Source organism: Mytilus edulis, chromosome 14, assembly GCF_963676685.1.
Source record: "Mytilus edulis chromosome 14, xbMytEdul2.2, whole genome shotgun sequence".
NCBI lineage: Eukaryota > Metazoa > Mollusca > Bivalvia > Mytilida > Mytilidae > Mytilus > Mytilus edulis.
Genome location: NC_092357.1, coordinates 62829955 through 62853940, shown reverse-complemented (window position 1 = coordinate 62853940; position 23986 = coordinate 62829955). Strand labels below are relative to the sequence as shown.

The following is a 23986-nucleotide window of genomic DNA, read 5'->3' as shown; positions in this document are numbered from 1 at the left end:
TTCAAAATATTGAATTGTAAACAAAATTCAGTAGTTTTCATACCTCAGACTGACTGATATAATAAAATTATTTGTCCGCAACAACCAAAACTGACCATATAAGCATTTTATTATGTAAATATATATAGCCTCATAGTAAATGAGTTATATTTTCATGTAAGGATTGATTGTATAATAAAATAGGTAGCAATATTTGAATATTATGACTAAAAAGTGTTGTTCGCATCAATTTAGAGTGCCAGCATGTACTTTTTTTATTCAAAATATTGAATCGTAAACAAAATTCAGTAGTTTTCATACCTCAGACTGACTCATATAATAAAATTATTTGTCCGCAACAACAAAAACTGACCATATCAGCATTTTATCATGTAAATCTATACAGCCGCATAGTAAATGGGTTATATTTTCATGTAAGGATTGATTGTATAATGAAAAAGGTAGCAATATTTGAATAGTATGACTAAAAAATTTTGTTCGCATCAATTAAGAGTGCCAGCACGTCCTTTTTTTATTCAAAATATTGAATATTGAAACAAATTTTAGTAGTTTTCTAACATCAGACTAATCGAATTATAACCAAAACAGACCATATTAGCACTATATATAGCTGCATAGTAAATTAGTTATATATCCATGTAAAGATAGCAATATTTGAATATTTAAATTGACGAGATGGTACAAATGTACATACTTATGTTACACTTTATTGATATCCCTTTCAATACACTGTACAATTTACGTTTTTTTATCATTTGTCATTACAGAATCTTATCATGTTAATCCAAGGCAAACAAGGTGAATTTCGATTAAAAATAATGTATTAAATGCACCGAGTTATAGTTAGGAATTCGAAGAGACAAATTATAAATGGCGAACGAAACAACGTAAACCATGATGTTTACATCCCATCATGTAAAAATATTCTCCCTATGTCTCAGATAACCTTTCTTTCCGTATCGATATTTGCACCTGTAACTTTTGAAAAAAAAATATAGAAAATCTGCAAATCAGTAAAGTTAATGGACTTAATGAAAGTGATTTTGTGTAATTTAATATTTTGAATTAAAAAAGTTTTTGAATTGTTCTGGTTTGAAACACATACTTTATTATATACGTAAAATATTAAGACTAAGGGTCGTTTTTATAAAAAAAAATGTGCAAATGAACTTGAAGTTTATTTCTAAATTTACCCAATCAGTTAACGCGAAAAGTAAACGTGCGTTTACTTTCAAGTGCACGTAAAAATACACTTGTAAAATCTGTAGTAAACGCCCGTTTACTTTTAAGTGCACGTAAAAATAAATTTGAAGAATTCTGAAGTAAACGCCCGTTTACTATTGACTAAACGGACACATAGTAAACGCCCGTTTACTAGGGTAGACATTAGAAATTTCCATTTCGACCACGTTAACGTAATTATAGTAAACGTGCGTTTACTAGTAAACGGGAGATTTGAAGTTAACTAACGAAATATGTGCACGCGGCGTTAACTTGCGTTTACTTTATGTAATGCTTGGTCTGCACCCAACTGTACCTTCCATTGAAAATCATGATTTCCTAGATAACTCACCTATACTCAAACCATATATTCTGTGTGAACTATTGACGATTGTCTGTTTCTCAGTTCCATTTAGTCTCGATTTTCTTATCTTACCACTAGTTGTATAAGTACTATAATACATCCATCTTTTTAAAGAAAGAAATGCAAAGATTTGAAAACTTACATAAACAATAAACTCATCATACATACTAAGATTAAAATATTGTATGAAAGACTAAAAAAGACTCGATAAGGAAAATTAAGGCGAAATAAATTTCAACATTGCTGAAGAATTAGGATCCAAAACTCCGATTGTTTTTTGCAACTACAGCTACGGTAATCAATTCCTTTGGTAGAAGATCATAAGAACTCGAAATGTTTTAAAGTTTCACAGACAATGAATGATAATTATAAAACATTACATTATTTAGTGATGAGTACTATCCTTCACCACTAGTGGCAAACAAATGATACTCTTTGAGTTGTTTAAGGTTGATAAAAAAAAGATCATGGCGTGTTTTCTTATTACCTTAAAGTAGATTTATATGTTTCGTTTGTTATGCTGTACAAACAATTTTACTCAAGTGAAATTGTACACCCTAAGTATAGCATGCATAGGGAAAAGTTTAACAAAACATAACTTATATTCCCATTTGAATGGTGTAACACTATATTCTTTTAGAAGGCCCTTTTAAGCTTGGTGCTCGTTGTCAGCCTAGGCCGTGCGTTGAAGACCGAACTGTGACATATAATAGTATACTTTTATAAATTTTGATTTGGATGGAGAATCGCCATATTAGCACTCATACCACATCTTTAAAGTAAATGCAAACATAAGAAATTTGACATACGATCGGAAAAAATTCTGAAATTCTTGCTTTGATACCCGTATTTTCAGAAAACACAATAAGTACCAATTATCCGGTTATCTGCATGTTGATATCGTGAAATATCAGCTGCGAAACATAATATGAAGCTTTTTGTCGAGTGAGCGTAGCGAACGAGATCAAAAAGCCTTCATATAATGTCAAGCAGCTGATATTTTACAATATCAATATGCAGATAATCTGATAATCGATTTATCGGGCTATATTTGCGTGTTTCGGAAGTGTTTTCTTTGTTTCGCCAGCACAAACAGATGACTTGATAAGTTCGGGTCAAAGTTATTAACGTCGGTTCAAACATTATGACGTCGCTGATATGTCCGGGTCAAAGTTATTAAGGCCGGGTCAACGTATTTGACGTCACAAAGACATGATACGGAATACTATTAAGAGCTGAACAGAGTGATATAGACAGAGGGACGACCGATAACTAGTTTTATCTTCAACTCGCATGCCAGTTGCAGAACACGACTTTTAGGTGAACATTAACATGACTTAGACTATATCAACTTGTACATAAGGGTCTTACCTGGTTGAGAAGAGTTGAATATTTCAATGAGGAGGGAACAGTTTAACATATGAATATATATTATTTTTACAATTTAAAGGGCATACGATACACTTACAGCAAAATCAGCTTGTGTTTTTCTTTTAAAACAAATAAATATGTATTTCTGTCGAAAGGAAAAATATTTCCACTTATTTAAATTTTGAGCAAATATATAAAATGTGGACCTAATTTTACTCAAAAAGTAGTACATCAAAGTATATTTGTATTACATATATGATTTAATCAGGCAAATATATAGCCTATATGCAAATTGTCAGCAAGCCTTCAATATGGGATCAAAACTGTATTGTATGCCCTTAACCAATATTGTTTATTTCGTAAACAATAGACACAGGGTATAGTGTACTGTTTAATCGTAATATCAAAATAACAGAAAATAATCTCGCTATTTACCAGTTCATAGTGAAAAGTCATTTATTTTTTATTTACTACGAACCTGTTAGAAGTATCTAATGTGAGAGCATAAAGTGGATCATCTTGCAGTATAAGTTTTTTATTTGAACCATCTGAAGCACATCTATAAAGCTTCCCTGTGCCATATTCAGTCAGATACACGTCACTGTTAAATGAATCAACCGCAACACCAACCGGTTTATCTGCAATTGTTACAGTTTCTGAAATGTATTGTTGTTCTGAAGGATACCGAAATCTAAAAGGAAAAAAAACAAATAGATATTTCATTACCTTTATAGTAATATATCTTTAAACAACCTATTGTTTATAACTAAAATTTCATAACATAGTCACTACATACATGACTTCGTGTATGAAATCACCAGATATGACGACGAAGAAGGAGTAGGTAACAACAATGACTACCTATGAGGGTTTCGCACAGCCTTTTTCCATATATACCACCTTTATAAGTTATTATAGGCAGTGAACTCTCTTTCAAACATTGTGATTTTCGATTTATCTTTGATCTGAACTTCGTATCTTTCTTGTTGATGGGGTGAATAAAACGCCTCCCAAGTCCAGTCTGTTTTTGTTTGTTTGTATCGATTTGATAAATAAAATCCTTTTCCAACTGATTTTGATAGTTTGTTCTAATGTGATATTGTAACATCCCTTCATTGTTGTATCACTATATTGTTGCAATGCTATACTAGGTTAGATGAACGTTTTGCGTCATCTAAATTCTGCTTGTCACATTGTGTCTGATCCTATACAGGAGCCAAGGATTCCGTGGATATCGTTAATATTGTATACAATTTCTGTTTTAGTGTCAATGGTTTATAGTTGTCCAAGTTTTATTACTGCGTCACTTGTTTTTAAATTGGATTTTGACGAAGGTTTACACAAAAGGGATTCCTGTCTTATTGTGTATGTATTAGTAGGATCAAATGAGGGATAATATAACTTATGTGAAAAAATACCTCAATATATCATTACGTTCAAATCTTGTAAAATAAACATATTCATATTGATAGTCATAATCTATAGAATGTATAACACTTTGTAGATTCGTTAACAAATCAGCTACTTCTCCAGTTATTAAGTCGGTTTCTTTAATGTTCCCATAAATTGAAAAGATAAGTTTGTGTTGATGACCTGGAATAAAAAAAATGTTTTCAATGTACAGATTAATGAAATTTTGATTTTGATTTTGATATTTTTGTTACTAACACAATGGATTCAACCCTCTACCCCAGCTTTTGGAATGATTCGTAATTCCCAGTCTGTAGTTTTGAATGTAGTCGGTTTGTTTTCAGCTTGATATGTCCTTTTGTTATCTTTCACATCTCATTTCCCGCTTACGAGAAGTATCACTCATATTTTATATTAAGTCATACAAAATCATTGTCTGTTTGTTGTGTTAGGCGATATTAAACTACCTTTTTTTTGCATTGTTGATCACTAGACTATATCAGTCTAAATATTACCAGGAAGAATGTAACCTTTTTTCGAAGAACTAAATGTTAGAGTATATTCCAAAATCTTATGTTTCCATTTCCTCCTCTCTTATCATATTTGCATTTTATATCATTTGTGCATTATGAGTCTCAAAGTAGATTACCTGTGCGTATCTAAAAATAATGTGTTGTCAGTAAAGCTCGAGGATAAAATTACAACATTAGTCCCAATTAATCAATGTGTATTGTAAAAATTTATGGTGCATTTAAACAATAGAGATGAGTGATTTAAGTCCTGATGTAGGTTCAAATCACCGTAGTTATCACTTTATTAGTTTTTTTTAGTTACAATGAAAGCTGTCGTATATAAAAACATACTCCTTTGATTACGTGTTGACAATAAAAAGTATAAACACAAAAATACTGAACTCCGAGGAAAATTCAAAGAGGGAAGTCCCAAATCAAATGGCACAATCAAAAGTTCAAACACATCAAACGAATGGATAACAACTGTCATATTCCTGACTTGGTACAGACATTTTCTTATGTAGAAAATGTTGGATTTAACCTGGATTTATAGTTAGCTAAACATCTCACTTGTATGACAGTCGCATCAAATTCCATTACATTGTCAACGATGCGTGAACAAAAAAACCCAGACACAATAAGTTAAAATGTCAAAAATAGGGGTACAGTAGTCAACATTGTGTTATCATCTTAATCACTATAAAAACAACAAATGTAACGATGAAGCACAAAAAAAGGCATCCATCAAATTTAACATCCTCATTTTGCTTATAGTATACGATTTTTTTTACCTACCGTTAAGTTCTTTCTCTTCATCAATTCCATGCATAATTTCATTAATGTTACTCATATTTTTGAACAAATAGCGACACACAGATAATGTTTTAAAACAGTAAATACTTTGTGTATACAAATGATTTCTGAAAATACGATAAGATTAAATGCAACCAATTGTCGTACACACGCTACAGTGCAAGATAACATATTTGACTATAGTATTAGCAAATAAAGGTAACAGTAGTATACCACTTTTCAAAAGTCATACTTTGAATTAGAGAAAAAATAATCCGGATTACAAACTAAAACGGAGGGAAACATATCAAACCAACAAAAGAACATTTTACCGAGGTGCAACCAAAACACTGATGGCAATGAAACATACACAAAAATAAGCTGTTAGATAATAACTGCCAAATACCTGAATTGGTACAGGATATTTTAAGATAAAATGGTGGTTAAACCTGGCTCTGTGGCTGTTTCCTGAACTAATCCAGCTTTATCATGGAAAACATATCAAAGATCCTAGTCACACGCTTTACTTTAGCAGTTAATAGAAATCAAACCGTACTGTTAGAAAAGTTACCTCGTAATGTATTTGTCACAAAATACACTAAGTCACAATGTCATAATTTGGTTAGCATATCTTTATAAGCGAAATAAAGATATCTGTTTGGTGTAGTGCGTTTCCCACTAAGATGAAAATAAATATGAATGTTGTAAATTCTTACCTTTGTCAATAAAGTTCACGTAAATCATAAATCCAAACAAAAGACAATTCATATTTTGATATAATGGTATTCAAGCATAACCTGTTGTATCTTCATATAATTATAATTTCATAACTACAGTTACTTTCAATCCAATTGAGCAGGTGTTATTTCTTACTAAGTGTATGTTACTATGTTTGTAACTAATACTGGATGCTTAATGACCAAATTTGTCAACTACAAAAGAAATGCCTACTACACAAACGATACTCGGATATCATACGCTGAACTAAACCTTCAATTGTCCTTTTGTATTTGTAAATCAAAAATATATTTTTTTTAAAACTTGATATCAAGTTAAAAATGTCATTTTATTGTGATTCGGTATAATTTATACAAATTTGATCTCAATAAAGTTAGTGTGACGGAAAAAAAACATAAACATGATAAATAAGAAATTTTACTTCATATTTGACATTCAAATTGGAAACATGATATGTTTACACATTGTTTATATATCCTTTGGTTGCTTAGTATGTATCCATTAGTAGTCAATGTGCATTCATTTTAAATGTACCATATAAATCCTTTTTTACAGGTTTTCTTTTTTTTATTTAAAACATAATATCGTGGTTTAATCTTAATTTTTAGTATTCAAAAGTCCATTAATTAATAAATGAAAGCAAACACATAATTTATTCAGATTTTTTGGGGAAGATTTATAAACGAACGTTCACATCAGTGCACTTAATTGTAGTATATTATTGCTATTTAGGGTACATTTACGTGTAGAGGTAACTATAAGTGTAATGAGGTAAAGCTCATAATATCGGATACATGAGTTTTGACATAAAATAAAGCGATCATCAGCATAGGCTATCACTTTGTTTATATTGAAATGATGATATTAATGTTATTTAATGAAATATAGAAATGACGCTTTATTTAAGATGTGATATATCTTTCATCGACAACTCAATGACCCTTATGTAAAGCTATCAACGTATTCATTTTTACATAGTGTTACGCCTTTAAGGTAATAGTTTTTGTTTCCTCTCCGATATTCCGGATGAGTTTTGACATATAATAAAGCGATCATTATCATAGGCTATCACGTTTGTTTATCTTAAAATGATGATATTAATGTTATTTAATGAAATATAGAAATGACGCTTTATTTATGATGTGATATATCTTTCATAGACAACTCAATGACCCTTATGTAAAGCGTTCAACGTTTTCATTTTCACATAGTGTTACGCCTTTCAGGTAATATTTTTTGTTTCCTCTCCGATATTCCGGATGAGTTTTGACATATAATAAAGCGAACATTACCATAGGCTATCACGTTTGTTTATCTTTAAATGATGAAATTAATTTTATTTAATGAAATGTAGAAATGACGCTTAATTTATTATGTGATATATCTTTCATTGACAACTCAATAACCCTTATGTAAAGCTATACACGTATTCATTTTCACATAGTGTTACGCCTTTAAGGTAATAATTGTTATTTCCTCCCCGAAATTCCGGATGAGTTTTGACATATAATAAAGCGATCATTACCATAGGCTATCACGTTTGTTTATCTTTAAATGATGAAATTAATTTTATTTAATGAAATGTAGAAATGACGCTTAATTTATTATGTGATATATCTTTCATTGACAACTCAATGACCCTTATGTAAAGCTATACACGTATTCATTTTCACATAGTGTTACGCCTTTAAGGTAATAATTTTTATTTCCTCCCCGAAATTCCGGATGAGTTTTGACATATAATAAAGCGAACATTACCATAGGCTATCACGTTTGTTTATCTTTAAATGATGATATTAATTTTATTTAATGAAATGTAGAAATGACGCTTAATTTATGATGTGATATATCTTTCATTGACAACTAAATGACCTCTATGTAAAGCTATAAACGTATTCATTTTCACATAGTGTTACGCCTAAAAGGTAACTATTTTTATTTCCTCTCGGAAATTCCAAATGAAACTTTTTTCAAATAGTACAATATGAAGATGCAATTCGATAAAAATAAATATATGCATTGTTCTTCCTTATATATATATTTGATAGTGTAAAAAAACATGTAAAATACATATCAATAAATTCCCACTAAAAGTGGTGCTAGCCTTGTATTAACTGAATTAAAGAGCATTGAATACAATAGTAAAAACTAACATTTAAAGGTTAATAATGATTTACATATTTGTTATTTTCACAATCTGGTATAAAACAGAGGGACGAAATATACCAAAGGGACAGTCAAACTCACAAATCTAAAACAAACGCCATGGCTAAAAATGAAAAAGACAAACAGAAAACAATAGTACACATGAAAGTACATAGAAAACCAAAGACTAAACAACACGAACTCCACCAAAAACCAGGGTTAATCTCATGTGCTCCGGTTGGGTAAGCAGATCCTGCTCCACATGTGGCACCCGTCGTGTTGCTTATGTGATTACAATCTGGTATAACGGACATCTAACTTACGGATTAATATGTCCTTTTTAGGTGATTCAGGATTGATTTTTTAGATCACAAGGTAGATATTTTCAAGGGGATCCTGACACCAGGTATCTTCAAAAACAAAGACAACGTCTATCATATCTAATATATTATAAAACAATATAATATTATATTACATTTTTCAATGAATATCAATCAACAAAAAATAAATCTCTTCTTGCTTTACTATCTGTCTCTTTTTATGAATGTTATAACTTGAAGCTTGTTATAATAGTTAAAATTAAATGCTTCTTCGCATGCACACCATATACTGTAGCTAGGTCGAAGTAGAACTTCATGTAATTCGTACAAGAAGGTATACTTTGTAATGACAAAAATGTTTATGTTTTAGTCTAAAGATTGAGAAAATGATGGCTCCCTCGAACACAATTAACGAATATTTGGGTTGCTTAATTATCAACCTCACGCAATCAGATCAAAAAACATCTCCTGTACTAAATGTTCACCATAAGAAACAGATAGCGCTCTGTTTTAGTTTACGTCCATGTAATATTTACATCAGCATGACATTTCAGTCTTCCCATTACAAATGTCTAGTTCATAGTATTGGCAAACGGGACACTAAAATAATAAGAAGATGAAATGACAGTCAGTGGCCCGTTGTCATTGCAGTATACTTTAAGTCTTTAATGCGGGAGCTTGTAGGTTTTAACTCAATTCGGATCAAACAAAATTATTTTAAAATAATGTTGCTGTTTCTTCAGCAATCATTCAATATTAAGTAATAACAGGAAAACATGTTGAGGCAATTTAATGTATCCTGTTGGGTTTATGTCTTTTTGCAGAGTTTGACAGTTCGTTCTGTTGGACAAAAACAAGTCCAATGTGGATATCTACAATCAAATTGTCCATCTCGTTTCGAAAGATGATAATTGTTTTTATATTTTTCCTTTTGAAATAGAACATAAAATAATACAAATGCAGGTTTAAATCGTTATCGTAATCTTGCTTCTTCCTTTGTGCGTGAAATTAATTAAAGATTTATACTAATTAGATCAACTTTTGTTTACTGTTTGGTTATATCTTTGAAGAAAAGATAAATTCATGAGTTTACGACTGAATAAACAATACGAAAAGACTATGTAAAGCATAAACATGTATTTAATATTGTAGACTTGATATAAAATCTTTAAAATATACAGCCTTAATGTATCCCTCTTATTGGAGGAAGATTTATTTTTTATAGAAACAAATCATCGAAATGCTTCCGTTTACATTTTCGTTTGATATTTGTTTTGTTTAATTCACGGAAAAAAGAAACCACAACGATTATAAACCTTTTTATGATGTCCAAGGTCAATCAGTGTACAACCGTATTGAGAAAATATTTCTTGGTTTTTTTTGTATCATTACCACAGGAAAGAACATTTCTCATTAGAAACTATTTCTTTTGATATTTATTTATAAAGAAAGGAAGATGTGGTATGATTGCCAATGAGACAACTATTCACAAAAGACCAAAATAACACAAAGATTAACTATAGGTCACCGTAGGCCTTCAACAATGAGCAAAGACCATACCACAAAGTCAGTAATAAAAGGCCCCGATAAGACAATGTAAAACAATTCTAACGAGAAAACAAACGGTCTTATTTATGTACAAAAAATGAAGGAAAAACAAATAAGTAACACAAAAACAAACGACAACCACTGAATTACAGGCTCCTGACTTGGGACAGGCACATACATATTAAGTAATGTGGCGGGGTTAAACATGTTAGCGGGATCTCAACCCTCCCCTTACCTTGGACAGTGGTATAACAGTACAACATAAGAACGAACTATAACAATCATTTGAAAAAGGCTTAACTCCTCAGACAGACACAAAAAGAAGTGGACGTACGCGTGGCCGGGTACTTATACATCCCGACCTAAAAAGACACAATGAACAGATCTGAGAGTACTCGCAGTTATCTGACAGCTAGTTCAAAGCCACTGTTTGCATTTATTTTGAATAGTCCTGTGTTTGCTTTCTTTTTTATTTTGTAGATTGAACTGCATAATATATCCTTTTGTTTACATGAAATATGTTTTTGTTGTCATCGGAATTATATTTGAATGTGTACAATTCATTTCATTCTTTTCGAAATGGCAGGTAGTGTGTTGCATGGTCTGATACTCAATTGATTACGTCCATAGTTTTATCGTGGTGGAAATTTTTTATCATTTGTTAAATAAAGTTTTTTCGAGCGTCACTGATGAGTCTTTTTTAAGACGAAACGCGCGTCTGGCGTATTTACCAAATGTAGTCCTGGTATCTATGATGAGTTTCTTTAAGTAAAAAAAAACAACATTCGGAATGAAAATTTCACAACCCTAGACACAAAGCTAGATATGATATGGTAGTGGAAACTGCATAGAAACAAATTTCGCCACTTTGTCACCACTGACCCTTTACGTTTTAACATTTAAGTATGCAATCAAAATTGAATATTAAGAAAATATAAAAAAAAGCCTTCTTGTTAATTTTTTCCCATTTAAGAATGAAAATAATAGGCTTTTTGTTAATGGGGGCTTGAATATATGCATTTAATCAATCCATGACGCTGACCACGGTTGTGATCTCAAATAGTATAAAGAATGCCTTATTTAAATGCTATATAACTAACTACCGAGAAAACATGCGTTTCAACTATAGCACATTAAGAAAGATAGACAGAGGTTTCAAAAGGGTTTAAAAGAAACAGACTGACAAAAGCTGGAAAGAAAAAAAGTAAATAACGACGAAAAAAAGGTCCACAAAACATATCATGACACTGTATAACCAACAACACCACCCTTCAAATAACCGGAAGTAATCGCCGGTTATATGGTAGGTTCAGTAGATACTGCTCTATAAGTGTCACCTTTTGTTATGATAACATAAGATCAAGAGATCATAACCCTATGTGCGAGATATGACATGCCGAACGATAGTAAAGTCACTCCCTTTCAACAAACACTAATCCAACAGAGTAATGAGGAAGATCGACTTAAATTCACACTTAATAAGTTTTAGAGTCACCATAAAAAAAAATGTTGACCATTACTATGTGTGTTTGTCTCAACTTATTAGAGACATGTATTTGCAGTCTTGAATATCTAGATACCAGCATAGTCGTCTAACCTGTACTTATGTTGCTAGAGCATGTCTGACTGAGTGTGTATTTGATGTTTGATAGCCATGCATTTCAGGAGACGTTTACCTTTTTGACTCACCTTCATTTGTCTTTCTTAAGCAGCAATTTCTTGATTCTAAACATTTGTGACTACTCATGCTACTATTATCTCTATTTACAGTCATGCGCAATTAGATAATCGTAAACATTTTATAATTTACTCTATATGCTGGCGCAGGTGCAAAGTTTTGATCCTGGTGACTATAATGAGTTTATTTAAAACCACTGGGTCGATCCCACTGCTGGTGAGGTTTTTATTCCCCGAGAGTATAACCAGCCCGGTAATCAGCACAGTTAGGTTGACTTGAATTATCATTGATATGTTCATAATTATAGATTAACTGTTAACAACACTTTTACTAGTAATTTTTGAAATACTAAGATTTGTCTTCCTCGGGAATAGATTACCTTAGCTGTATTTTGCAAAAAAGGTGTAAGAATTTTTGGTCCTCAATGATCTTCAACTTTGTACTTTATATTGGCCTTTTTAACTTTATTGATTCCAACGTCACTTATGAGTCTTTTGTAGACAAAACGCGCAGCATTATGTTTTGACAAAAAAAATCAACAAGTATGAACTGTATTTGTTATATTATTAACAAATAGATATAATTACAACTGCGTATTGAAATAAATGTATTGAAATGCAATCACACTACATACACAAATGCAATATACATTAATATAAAAAGAGTTATTGTCTGCATCTTATAAAGAGTCCTACTTCAAAGATGACATACATTTGTATCTTGAAGTAATTGTAAATGGTGGCTGATAAAAAAAAATCATGTTGTGGTTTTACTTTCTTTTAAAGACATCCGTCTCAGTCTAAAATAAAATAACAAAAAACAATAAAACAATTATCAAACATTGTGCGCCTCTGCAAAGTTTGTAAGTACATTTTCTTTCGAAAGAAAAAATAATTCTAGTTTGATGTGATGTTTCTGAATTTAGAATTAAAAACGTCGTCATAGAATTTCAGTCAGAGTACAGCTTACCAAAACGGATGGGAAAGAGACAAAAAAAATCAAGTCAAACTATTGCATACACCGAGAACCTATTCAGATTCACTTCAAAACGTGCAGATATAGACCCATTTTATACTGACATGAATTATCATTGATATGGTTTTATTTATAAATTAAAGGCTTACAAACTATTGCATTTGTAATACTAAGGCTTTTCAACCTCACGTATAGATTAAACCTTAGCTGAATTTGGTAAAACTTTTAGGAATTTGGTCATCAATGCTCTTCAACTCCGTACTTTATTTTGCCTTTTTAACTTTTTGGGATTCAAGCGTCACTGATGAGTCTTTTGTAGACGAAACGCGCGTCTGGCGTATATATAAAATGTAGTCCTAGTATCTATGATGAGTTTATTTCAACATTACTATGTTTCCAATACTTAAGAGATAACTGTATTGTATTTGAGACTTTGCGGACGTCCATCGGTAGTTTTACTGTCGCAAATTTAGTTTACCTGGCGACGTCCGCAAAGCTTCAATTACAATACAGTAACCTCTATTCTAATGCAAAACAAGTACATAATTTAATTCAATTAATATTACAGTTTAAAATTTACTTTAAAGAAAATTCCGCGAAAAGATGTTATCTTCTTTGGTCCCTAAACTAGAGGACGTCATATGTGTGCTTCCGGCGTCAAACGTAAACACCGGGCGTTTTCTGGCTTCTAGGCCTGCTTCAGAATGTAATGAAATTTGATAAAAAGAACATTTCTAGGTGCAACAAGTGAGTTTTTTTTTATTGTAGAATTTACATATCAATAAATTCCGCTATTCAAAATGTTGGCTTCCTTAGTTACAGACAAGGAGATACAAAAAATAATACGCTTACTGTTATCCAATCAGAACCATTGATACAAAATAATTGTATTAAAATAAGAAGTATAAGCAATTTGTTGACTCATATATTTTAATGCACTGTGTTACCAGTATATTTAATCGTATCGAATGCAAAAAGGTACAAAGACGTAGTATTTTGTATATAAGACTGTAAATCATACTTCTAACATTTACATTGAAACATGTGCGTTTTTTTACTACAGGCTGTTTTAATTTTGATATATGTTCAATTAAAAAATGTTTTTTTGTTTGTTTGCTTTTGGGTACGACATTTTTTTCATAGTAATAGCTTCGGTCTATATTCAATACAATGTAGAAGAGAAAACTGTCAGATAACAGGAAACTGTCGAATGGTTAAACGTTTGACCGAGACTATGCTTCGGTCACTACATTAACACCAAGATAGAATTACAAAAAGAAGCATTAAAATCATAAAAAAATTCTGAAAATAAGTTTTGTGACAGAAGTCGGTTTATATATTTTTTTACTACACACATCCGCATTAAATCAATTAGTTATGGTTTAAAAAACTGGCGCAACTGTGGAACAATGCGGAAGCAATATTTAAAAAAAAACTAAGCTTAGAATGCTCTAGCCACAACAGTACACCGAAACTTAACATTGTATATTATCACTCGATGTTATTGTCTGACGTAACTAAGTTTTTCAATAATACGTATTGTGCAGGAATAAACTGTAAGATTGAAGTTAAATAATTATTTACATTTTACCTCGTTGACTATTAATCGCAAACACACGCACAATGTCTTCTCAATGACCATTCCATTCTGCAGTTCATTTCCGATACGATTCGGTACGGCCACACACTTATTGACAATTATTGCAAAAGAACTGAAAAAGACTTTCACAAATTTTAAACAAAAACTTAAACAAAATCAAATCAACTGCTATGGTTTACATCATGATATCGACAACAGAGTTCTTTTTTGTTTGTGTTTCTTGTTCATTAGAAGATTGATCTATATAATACGTTAAAGTACACAGCTACTTTTGCATAGATACTATTTCTGTACTAAAAAGTGTAGTACTGGCAATCTACTTTTATCATTCAGTACTTTTTTTTTTACTCTAAAATGATTGTAATATTAGGTACCTGTATTTTACAGTACTTTATTTGTACTTGAAATTTAGGTACTACAGATTTTTGGTTACTACCGGTACATTTTCAGTATTTTGAAAGTGTTTCTTTTTCAAATCTCTTAAAGTAAATGTGATTTTCAAACATGGAATATTGTATTATTTCTGTACCAAAATATTTAGTACAAATCAATTACTGCTATATATAAGTACCTAACTATTACAATAGTTTTAAAGTAAAAAAATAGTACAAAATATTATAAGTAAATTTCCAGGACTGCATTTTTTTATTACAGAATTAGTACCTATGCAAAAGTAGCTGTGTACGGAGGTAGCTTGTGGAGCAGGGTATGTTAACCTTTCCAGACCACTTAATATACACAAGACAGTTATCTGATAAATGTCTTGTCAGGCGTGAATATTTACCATGATTTTGCCAGTCTACTTTTAAGTGTTGCGCTTTTCTGTTTGTGTGAATGATATAATAGCACATACATTTACTTTGTATTTTGCAGTATTAAATATTCCAAATACATTTATCAATCAATAGTTGCGATTTCGATCTTCAATGCGAGGAACTTAGCCTACAATTGTGCATGTACTGATTTATATTGACAAATGGATGCTATCTAAATCTTCTCATATAACATTTATTGAAAGAAACACATGCCAATATTTCTTGAATATTTTTTATAAAGAAATCTTACCCACTATGTACTGTCTTAAAGCTGGTTAAGTAACTATATCGACAAACACTGCTTGAAAGTAGATAAGAGCTTAATACAGACTTGAATCTGAGGACAACGTAACATATGAGTGTATGTGCATGTAAAATTCAAATACACAAACCTAAATGTAATTTGCAGTCATTGGTAACATTACAATACGTTGAAAAATATTCACACAGATTTGTAATACAAGTACCACTTATGATTTTAACTATTATCTTGTTACACATATGCAACATGTTTTCGTAACAAATATAAAACAGTAAAAGAAATTATAAAATAGAACGATATAGTAATACATGCTATAAATCAACAAACTACACGACAGTATATATAAAAAAAAATGTATAAAGCTGTTAAATATCATGTGATTATCAACTATATAAACATAAAAAACGATTCAACGAAACACCTAGACCCTAAAATATACAAATATAACCTATAAAATTACGAGTTTAGTGTATATTTTAGTAAATATTTGTAAATATTATGTGGTTGGTGTTAATAAATAAACAAACATGTGCATAGAAGCGCTAGCAACTATCAACAAAATCACATATTAAAATATTGAAATGTAAATTAAAAAAAAGAGATGCGCATACACATTGTAATGTATCATAATTATTGTAAAATACAAAACTCCATGTACAAACAAAAAATATTTGTCTTTTAACAGTTCCGAAAACTTCTGAAAAGGTACATGCTTAGTTAAAATATGTTTTGTCATTTAATGTCTGTAAATAACCTAAATACACGTTGTTTTACATATGTTTCATTTATTGAGTTATAAATGCTTACACTTGGTACGCATGTGGTGTGTATCCGTAAATATATTATATAAAAACAGAAATTGTGAACTTTTATAATGCAATTATAATATGAAAAGCGTATATAACGTTGTGTTCAGAGCAGATCTATGGCTGGTTCTGTTTTCAATATGGAAAGTTTTATGATTGCGATAAAAATTGTCGTTTATTGTTGTCTCATTGAAGTTTCTCAAATTTTTCCTTTATTTTGTAGTAGTAAAATTTGAACTACATTTAGGAATCTCTTCGTTCTTCTTGCGGTTTAATTTTATTATGTTTTGACTTTAAACATAATTTTTTTTTGTAATTTGATTCAATGATAAATGTAACGTGTATGCTCTTCTGACGTGCCCTCGCGTGCTTCATGCTGTAAACCCCTGTTATATTAGATACGCACTAACCTTTTTCCTGGTAAAACATTACACCGTAAATCATCTCTGTATCAGAATATATAACAATTGCTTTAGTTGGTGGTGAAAGTATGACCCGTAGAATTCGTTTGCCATTTGCACAATATATATTGCTATTATGTACATGTATCCCTATGTTTGCAAGTGTTTTGTTCGTGCTGACAACTTTGATAATATTAGATCCATTAAGATTGGAAGATTTCACATCACCGCTCTTTCGTTCAAGCCAAAACAGCCTATCAGGATTATATCCTGGAAGGAAATTGGACACCTGGCATTACATATATTCAAAATACATTCGAAACTATTTTTTCGTCATTTTATGTAAAAGATCTACAAACTGTATTTTGATACAAATGTTATGTTTATATATAATTTTTGTCTAAGGAAGTAATCCTTTAGGATGTTGCTTCTTTCAAACTTCTACCTAAATATATTACATCTGTTTATGTTTTAATGTTTTAAGTTATCTTTTCGTGTTTATATATTTGCCATATTCCGACCAAATAAACATGCTCAAAACATGTTTAAAAGCAAATTGCTATCGATAAGTCTGCTTAACGTGACCAAATATATGAATGAAAAGTGCCTTATATTTGCTGATTTAAAACTCGATATTTAACATGACGTAAAAATTATAAAAAAAAAAAAACAAAAAAAAAAACATACAGTTTCGAATGATATAAAAAAAGCTGGTTTTATAAAAATATGCAACATGCGGAGAGTTCGTATGATTGCCAATTAGAAATCATCATCCACCGGAGACCAAATAACGCCGATGTCATAGTTAGGTTTTGAACAATGAAGATATTGCCTACCGTTAAGTAAGCTGTAGAAAGCCAAGACTTGACAAAATACAAAACCGTTCATAGGAGAGCATTCATATACAAAACAACAGAAGGAAAACACATATGATATAAACACAGGAAACCCGCCAAATCACAAGCTCTGTAATTTGAACAGGCTCTTACGTATGTTAGGGAGGATGTTGAACATTTTACACATCCGAAACCATCACTAAAATGTGAAACAAATTAACAGAACAAATCGTCCCAACACTAAATACACACATTATAAATCTCAGAGCACTTACAGAAAGCTAGTTCAAAGCCAACATCAATAAATACAAACATCACGTATAAACACAATAAATTAATTGTCTAGATCCTGGTTACGATGAACAGCTTCATATGATAAGCTAATGGAGTAACTTATTTCAGTCAAGCTGTGTCATACATTATATAATAAATGGAGCTTGACAATGTATGTAAGTAGTTTTGATGAGAATAGCAATTATACAGGTCAAACAGAAAAGTAGCTTGGTTTCAATGAATACATTTGTACCCCTCACAGGTCTGTTTGTTAATCAGTGATAAATTAAGCCGTTGAGAAACAAATTAATTATACGTAAATAAATTCGATTCCAATCATGAAAAACTAAACATGCCATTTTGTAAATACCAAAGAAACGTTCAAACTCATGAGTCGAAATATAACTGACAATACCATGGCTTATTAAGAAAAGAGACAAACAGACACACTGACAATCGGACTAAAAGAAAAAAACACTCAAAACCCAACATATAACATTAAAGACGGAGAACAAACGAACCCAACAAAAAACTGGGGGTGATATTCGGTACTCTGGGAGGGTAAGCAGATCCTGTGCCATATGTGGATACATATTTACCATGTTTACATTGACAAAAATTGAATTTTCTTGATGATATACCTATACTCAAACCAGTTACTTGTAACATCTACTATTTCTTGTCGTTCAGTACCATTTAAACTCGATCGTCTAATTGAACTACGTGTGGGATAGATACTGTAATACAGCCATCTACATATCAGTGAAATACACATACACAAAACATAATATAAATACAAAATCGAAACATGCATAATAAGATAAAAAGATATAAGACTTCCTTTTCAAAGTGTTAAATTAGTTGTTCGGAAGTCGATTAGCAAGCCATTTTGTTCACTTCAAGGAATGTTTTGTAATACTGTCTGGGTTGTGTTGTTGTTAAGGTCTTTCTAACGATGTGTTTCTAGCCTCGAAATCATCTCATTTGCTTATAGTGCGTCATAATACTATTGTTTCGATTTCTTGGTAAATCATTTTTTCCATGACTTATTTCCAGAATATTCCGTTTTCCATTAGTAATTGAATTGAATAACCCTTTATATTGACATGTTGCAATATGATATGCTAGAGGTTTCCAATTGCATGAAAAAGGTATCATATCATTTCATATGAATATTCTAGCGTTGTAAAAATACAAAAATGTATGTACAGATTGGTGCGCAGAACATTAGAACTGATTTAACTAAGCTTTGTCTCACGTATTCAAAAACATATCTTACTTATTAGAAAGGTGCACAATATTAAGTGGTGAACTAGCTTTTAGGCATGTCAGTTAAATGCTAGTAGTCTGTAGTACTTTTTGTATTATTGTCACTTTCTTTATTTTCTTTGGTTACATCTTCTGACATCAGACTCGGACTTATCATGAACTGAATTGTAATGTGCGTTTTGTTATGCTTGTACTTTTCTACATTGTTTAAAGGTATAGGGGAGGGTTGAGATCTCACAAACATGTTTAACCCCGCCGCATTTTTGCGCCTGCCCCAAGTTAGGAGCCTCTGGCATTTGTTAGTATTGTATTATTTTAATTTTAGTTTCGTGTGTACAATTTGAAATAGTATGGCGTTCATTATCACTGAACTAGTATATATTTGTTTAGGGGCCAGCTGAAGGACGCCTCCGGGTGCGGGAATTTCTCGCTAAATTGAAGACCTGTTGGTGACCTTCTTTCTCGCTAAATTGAAGACCTGTTGGTGAACTTCTGCTGTTGATTTTTTTTCTATTGTCGGGTTGTTGTCTCTTTGACACATGCCCCATTTCCATTCTCAATTTTATTGTTTTGTTTTCCTAGGTTTTTTTCTTTAATCACATGTCAGTTGATAGCATGATAACAACAAACCTGTTCCGGTAATCTAACGTAAGAGCATATAGTTCACTATCTTGAAGAATCGATATCTTGTTTGGCCCATCGAAATTACATCGCTTAAGCTCTTCTGGTGCAGTTCGTTCTGTCCAATAAACATGATTGTCCACTTGATCAATAGCAACACCTATTGGTCTCCTTGCCTGGGTCACTGTTTCTGTCATATAAACTTGTTCTGATGGATAACGAAATCTTGAAATAAGATTAAGAAGATATTAATTAGTATGTACTTTTTATATATATATATAAATGTATGTTAATTAAATACAACTCAATTGATCATTTTATTGAGATAAATCCTATAAAAAAACTATAACATATAAGTCGGAAATATGTACAGTTAAATGTGCAGGATAGAGTTGGGATCGATGGCTTGTTTTATACATGCATCAATATAAAAACAAAGAATTAAAACCCTTTCAACTGTTATTGTTCTTTTTTCAAAATAAATTTTCGAGAGCAGGTAATGTGACTCTCTCCCTTACAGTAAACGCGTACAGACCTTTGGCCGACTAGGTGGTAGCGTGTTCGCCCTGAGTACGGTAGGTCGTGGGTTTAAACCCGTCCCGTTCGAATCAATTACTTTTAAATTGGTATTTGCTGCTTCTCGACTAAGCAGGTGGCATTAAGGAGTAAGAGCAAATACCGGTCGGCTCAGTGTCAAAATAATGTGTCCGGGTAGGGTGACAAGTCTTTCTTTGGACTGTTATTTTATGAAATAGCATACTCAAAATTGCGCTTAGCACGTCGGTCTAGTAAAAAGCAGTGTTCATTTTCTAATTATAACATGTTTTCGTCCCGAATATGCATTCAATTAGCTGTTGTACGTGAAACAGCTAACCATCATCCTCATACAGCACTTTTGTTGAATAATCAATCAAACTGGTGCTTTGAAAACTTTGTGTATACCGTTGTGTTTGTTTTATCCTCTCTTGATAAACGATAGACAAAAGGTGTAGACAAATAAACTGAAATACTATATCCCTTTTGTCTCGGATGAGATCAACACATTATTACTGACTTTGTTCTAATTTTGCTCTTTTAGCTCTTTTCTAATTGATAAGTATCCGAAATTGATTCACACCGCCCCTTAAGTTTCAAAATATCTTTCACGCTCGGCTTAGATTGCTAGTTAAATTGATGTTTATAGTGTATCATATTGCTCCTTATCTTTTTTGGTTATTATACATCCTTGACTTTCAAAATTAGGCTTTGAGAGTTCATGATGAGGGTTAATCCAGAAATACACTTTGGACACCTTTTTTCATAACATGTTGTTTTTATGTTTACAATACAGAGCAGAAACACCCATGTACCATTCTTTGGTTAAAATTCCAAAGAAACATATGACAGACCTAAGATTACTTTGGATTTCCTTTTTGGTAAATGTCTTTGGAATATGTGTTCAAACATCAGGTGAATAAGCAATACCTTATTTTCGTTTAGCCTGGTTATGTATAGGTAATTTACGCATAGACGAGATGTAGTTTGAGGCTTTAAGTGCGGAGATACACACGTACAAGTACATTTATGTATGTTTGTATACCTAATATTTCTTTGTTTTCTATCATTAATCAACAACCTCATATTCTTCATTATTCGGGTAAATTATCTACGTGTTATATTTCGTGCTAATTACCTGTAAAAATCATGATAAACATTTGTTAGGGGACGACCATGTGATCTTCTAGTGGCGAACCGTAAGAAGTTATAAAATTTCTTGTCTTTCAACATGTTTAAGGTTATGATATTCATTCTAAAATCATTCTCCCTTTTCCCATCGGACGATTAAATGGTCGTTTCCATAACATCCACGAGAGATAGCGAAAACATTGCTTAGAAATTGCAAGATAAAGGCATTCAGTCTAGTACAATAAAGTTGACGATGTATTGATGTTTCGTATCAAACATCAAATAGATATTTCGATACTTTTGATTCTCTTTCAAGTTTTGTTTTATTAAACATTTGCCAATATGAAAATAAAAATAATAATCATTATTGTCAGAACAAGAAGCGTTAGATCTGTGCATATATAAAGCGATGATTTAAGTTAAATCAACCATATTTTAATCTATTTTTGTTATGTGAATAATATTTTCCATTTCTTTATACCAAACACATACCTCATTGTATCGTTTTTGTCCGCTCTTGGAAAATATATATATTCGTTGTTAGAGTCATAAACAAAACAATGTATGTAACTCTGTTGATTGATTAAGATATCTGATACGTTTCCAGTGTCCATGTTGAATTCTTTAATTTTACCAAAAGTTGAAAATATAATCTTGTTTTGAAGACCTGAATGGAAATTAAGAGGAATTTAAGGATTTGCTTACAATGCCATGTCCGTAACAAATACAAATACTAGTACTTAATATTTCTTTTTTTCGTGTATGTATCAAAATTATACTAGTATTTGTGCCGTCATTAATACTTAGCTATGAACAACCATTTATTAGATTGTTATTATTAATTGAAGGAAAACAACAGTAACACGGTGACCGTTGATTCATTGTGTCAAACAACACGGTCGTATGACCTTGAATTCGATTACAAAAAAATGTTTTTGTCCCTAACGTTGTTTGGGTTTTTTTCTTGTTTTTTTGTTCTTTTTTTTAAATTGAGCATCATTTGTTACTTATTTATGAGTTTTAAGCAGCATACTATCATCATCCACTTGCACTTAACAACAGCTCAGGAGTTTATTTTGCATTTACTTACTTTGTTATGTTTGTAGTAAACAGGTTTGTTTTTATGGCATAGGGATTAGGGCAACATACACAGTTTTAGGGGCGTAGCCACATTGTTAAAATTGAATTTTCGGTTAATCAACGTCAATAAGTCCAAGCATATTATCAATCTAATTGAATTGAACGTAGAAAAAAAACCTTATTTCATATCTGGTTGTTTTTCACTTTTCTCCAGACAGTGTATATTGCACAAGGGATTGAATGTGTTTTAATCTAGTTATTTAAGGTCTATGATAAATAAAAAATATATAGTTTGAAACTTTATGATTATTTTTATAATGACTAAAACTTCTGACATATTTCGTTAAAATGTCGGGTTTAAAAACTTGTTTGTAAGCCTCCTAATATAGTATAATTGTTTTATAAATTTTGAATTACAAAAAAAAAGAACACTTAGTTTATTCGACCGTTGTCTTAAAAGCAAACAAAGATGATCATTTTACAGTAGGTATTATGTTTGGACATTACTACAAGGTGTGCTTTCAACATATGCATTTTGTATTTATACCACATGCTTACTTTCTATTACGACAGAGGCCTACGCATATTTCCGATAGTACGGTTATTGTTTTACATTTTTGTTTTTATACTATAATTTTGCTTTAAGTGTCGATATTTTTCGTAAATAATAATGTAAATTATAAATGTCTTACCTTGATTAATAAAGCAGACAAAAAGGAGCAATTCAGACAATACCCCCACATAATACTTCATATTGTTGTTAACTGAATAAAAAATAACTTGGTTATTCAGCATAAAACATCATTTTGAATATACAGAAGGCGCCCTAAAATACTTTTAAAATATAAGCTTTGTTTTTCAGCGTAACGTTACATGTGATTTGTCAAATAGAGATATCATGCTTTAGAGTAAGATTTTGATTGAATACTCAGTTTGACACCTTTCGCCCTTAATACCAATTTGACCTGAGAGTGCATTGTGTCTATTTAGGTGATAGCTCTTCTGTTAACGTTTACTTTAAGTGTGTGTTGTTCATGTTAATTGTTTTCTTGTTCAAATTTGGACAACTACATCACACATTGTTTGAAATTGTGCTGAATTTTAATTCAAACGAGGCTAATGAACGATTGATTGTAAAAATTAAGTTGACTTTATAGTGGTCTTCGGCTGTTTTCTGATTTTTGGTCTGGTTGTTGTACATTTGACACATATTCTCCATTTCCATTCTCAATTTTATAAGCAAAATTATATCATGAAATTTGCAATGCCTTAAGGCCAGTATAT

The 23986-nt window shown here is 31.2% G+C and overlaps 2 protein-coding genes and 1 long non-coding RNA gene across 3 annotated transcripts; all 3 read right to left on the bottom strand.

Moving 5' to 3' along the window:
• Positions 1–1550: 1550 nt before the first annotated feature.
• LOC139504382 (low-density lipoprotein receptor-related protein 8-like) lies at positions 1551–5728 on the bottom strand. The gene is made up of 4 exons (XM_071294458.1): positions 5674–5728; positions 4375–4549; positions 3435–3647; positions 1551–1689 (listed from the first exon to the last, which is right to left on the bottom strand). The coding sequence occupies exons 1-4, from the start codon at positions 5726–5728 to the stop codon at positions 1551–1553; spliced, it is 582 nt and encodes a 193-aa protein (XP_071150559.1).
• Positions 5729–12644: 6916 nt separating this feature from the next.
• Positions 12645–14934, bottom strand: LOC139503825 (uncharacterized). The gene is made up of 2 exons (XR_011659200.1): positions 14666–14934; positions 12645–12898 (listed from the first exon to the last, which is right to left on the bottom strand). It is a non-coding gene; the product is annotated as an uncharacterized lncRNA (long non-coding RNA).
• Positions 14935–16421: 1487 nt separating this feature from the next.
• Positions 16422–22119, bottom strand: LOC139504381 (low-density lipoprotein receptor-related protein 8-like). The gene is made up of 4 exons (XM_071294457.1): positions 22115–22119; positions 19967–20182; positions 18709–18819; positions 16422–17228 (listed from the first exon to the last, which is right to left on the bottom strand). Exons 1-4 carry the CDS (start codon positions 22117–22119, stop codon positions 17222–17224), a joined length of 339 nt encoding a protein of 112 aa, XP_071150558.1. The 3' UTR covers positions 16422–17221.
• Between the last annotated feature and the right edge of the window lie 1867 nt (positions 22120–23986).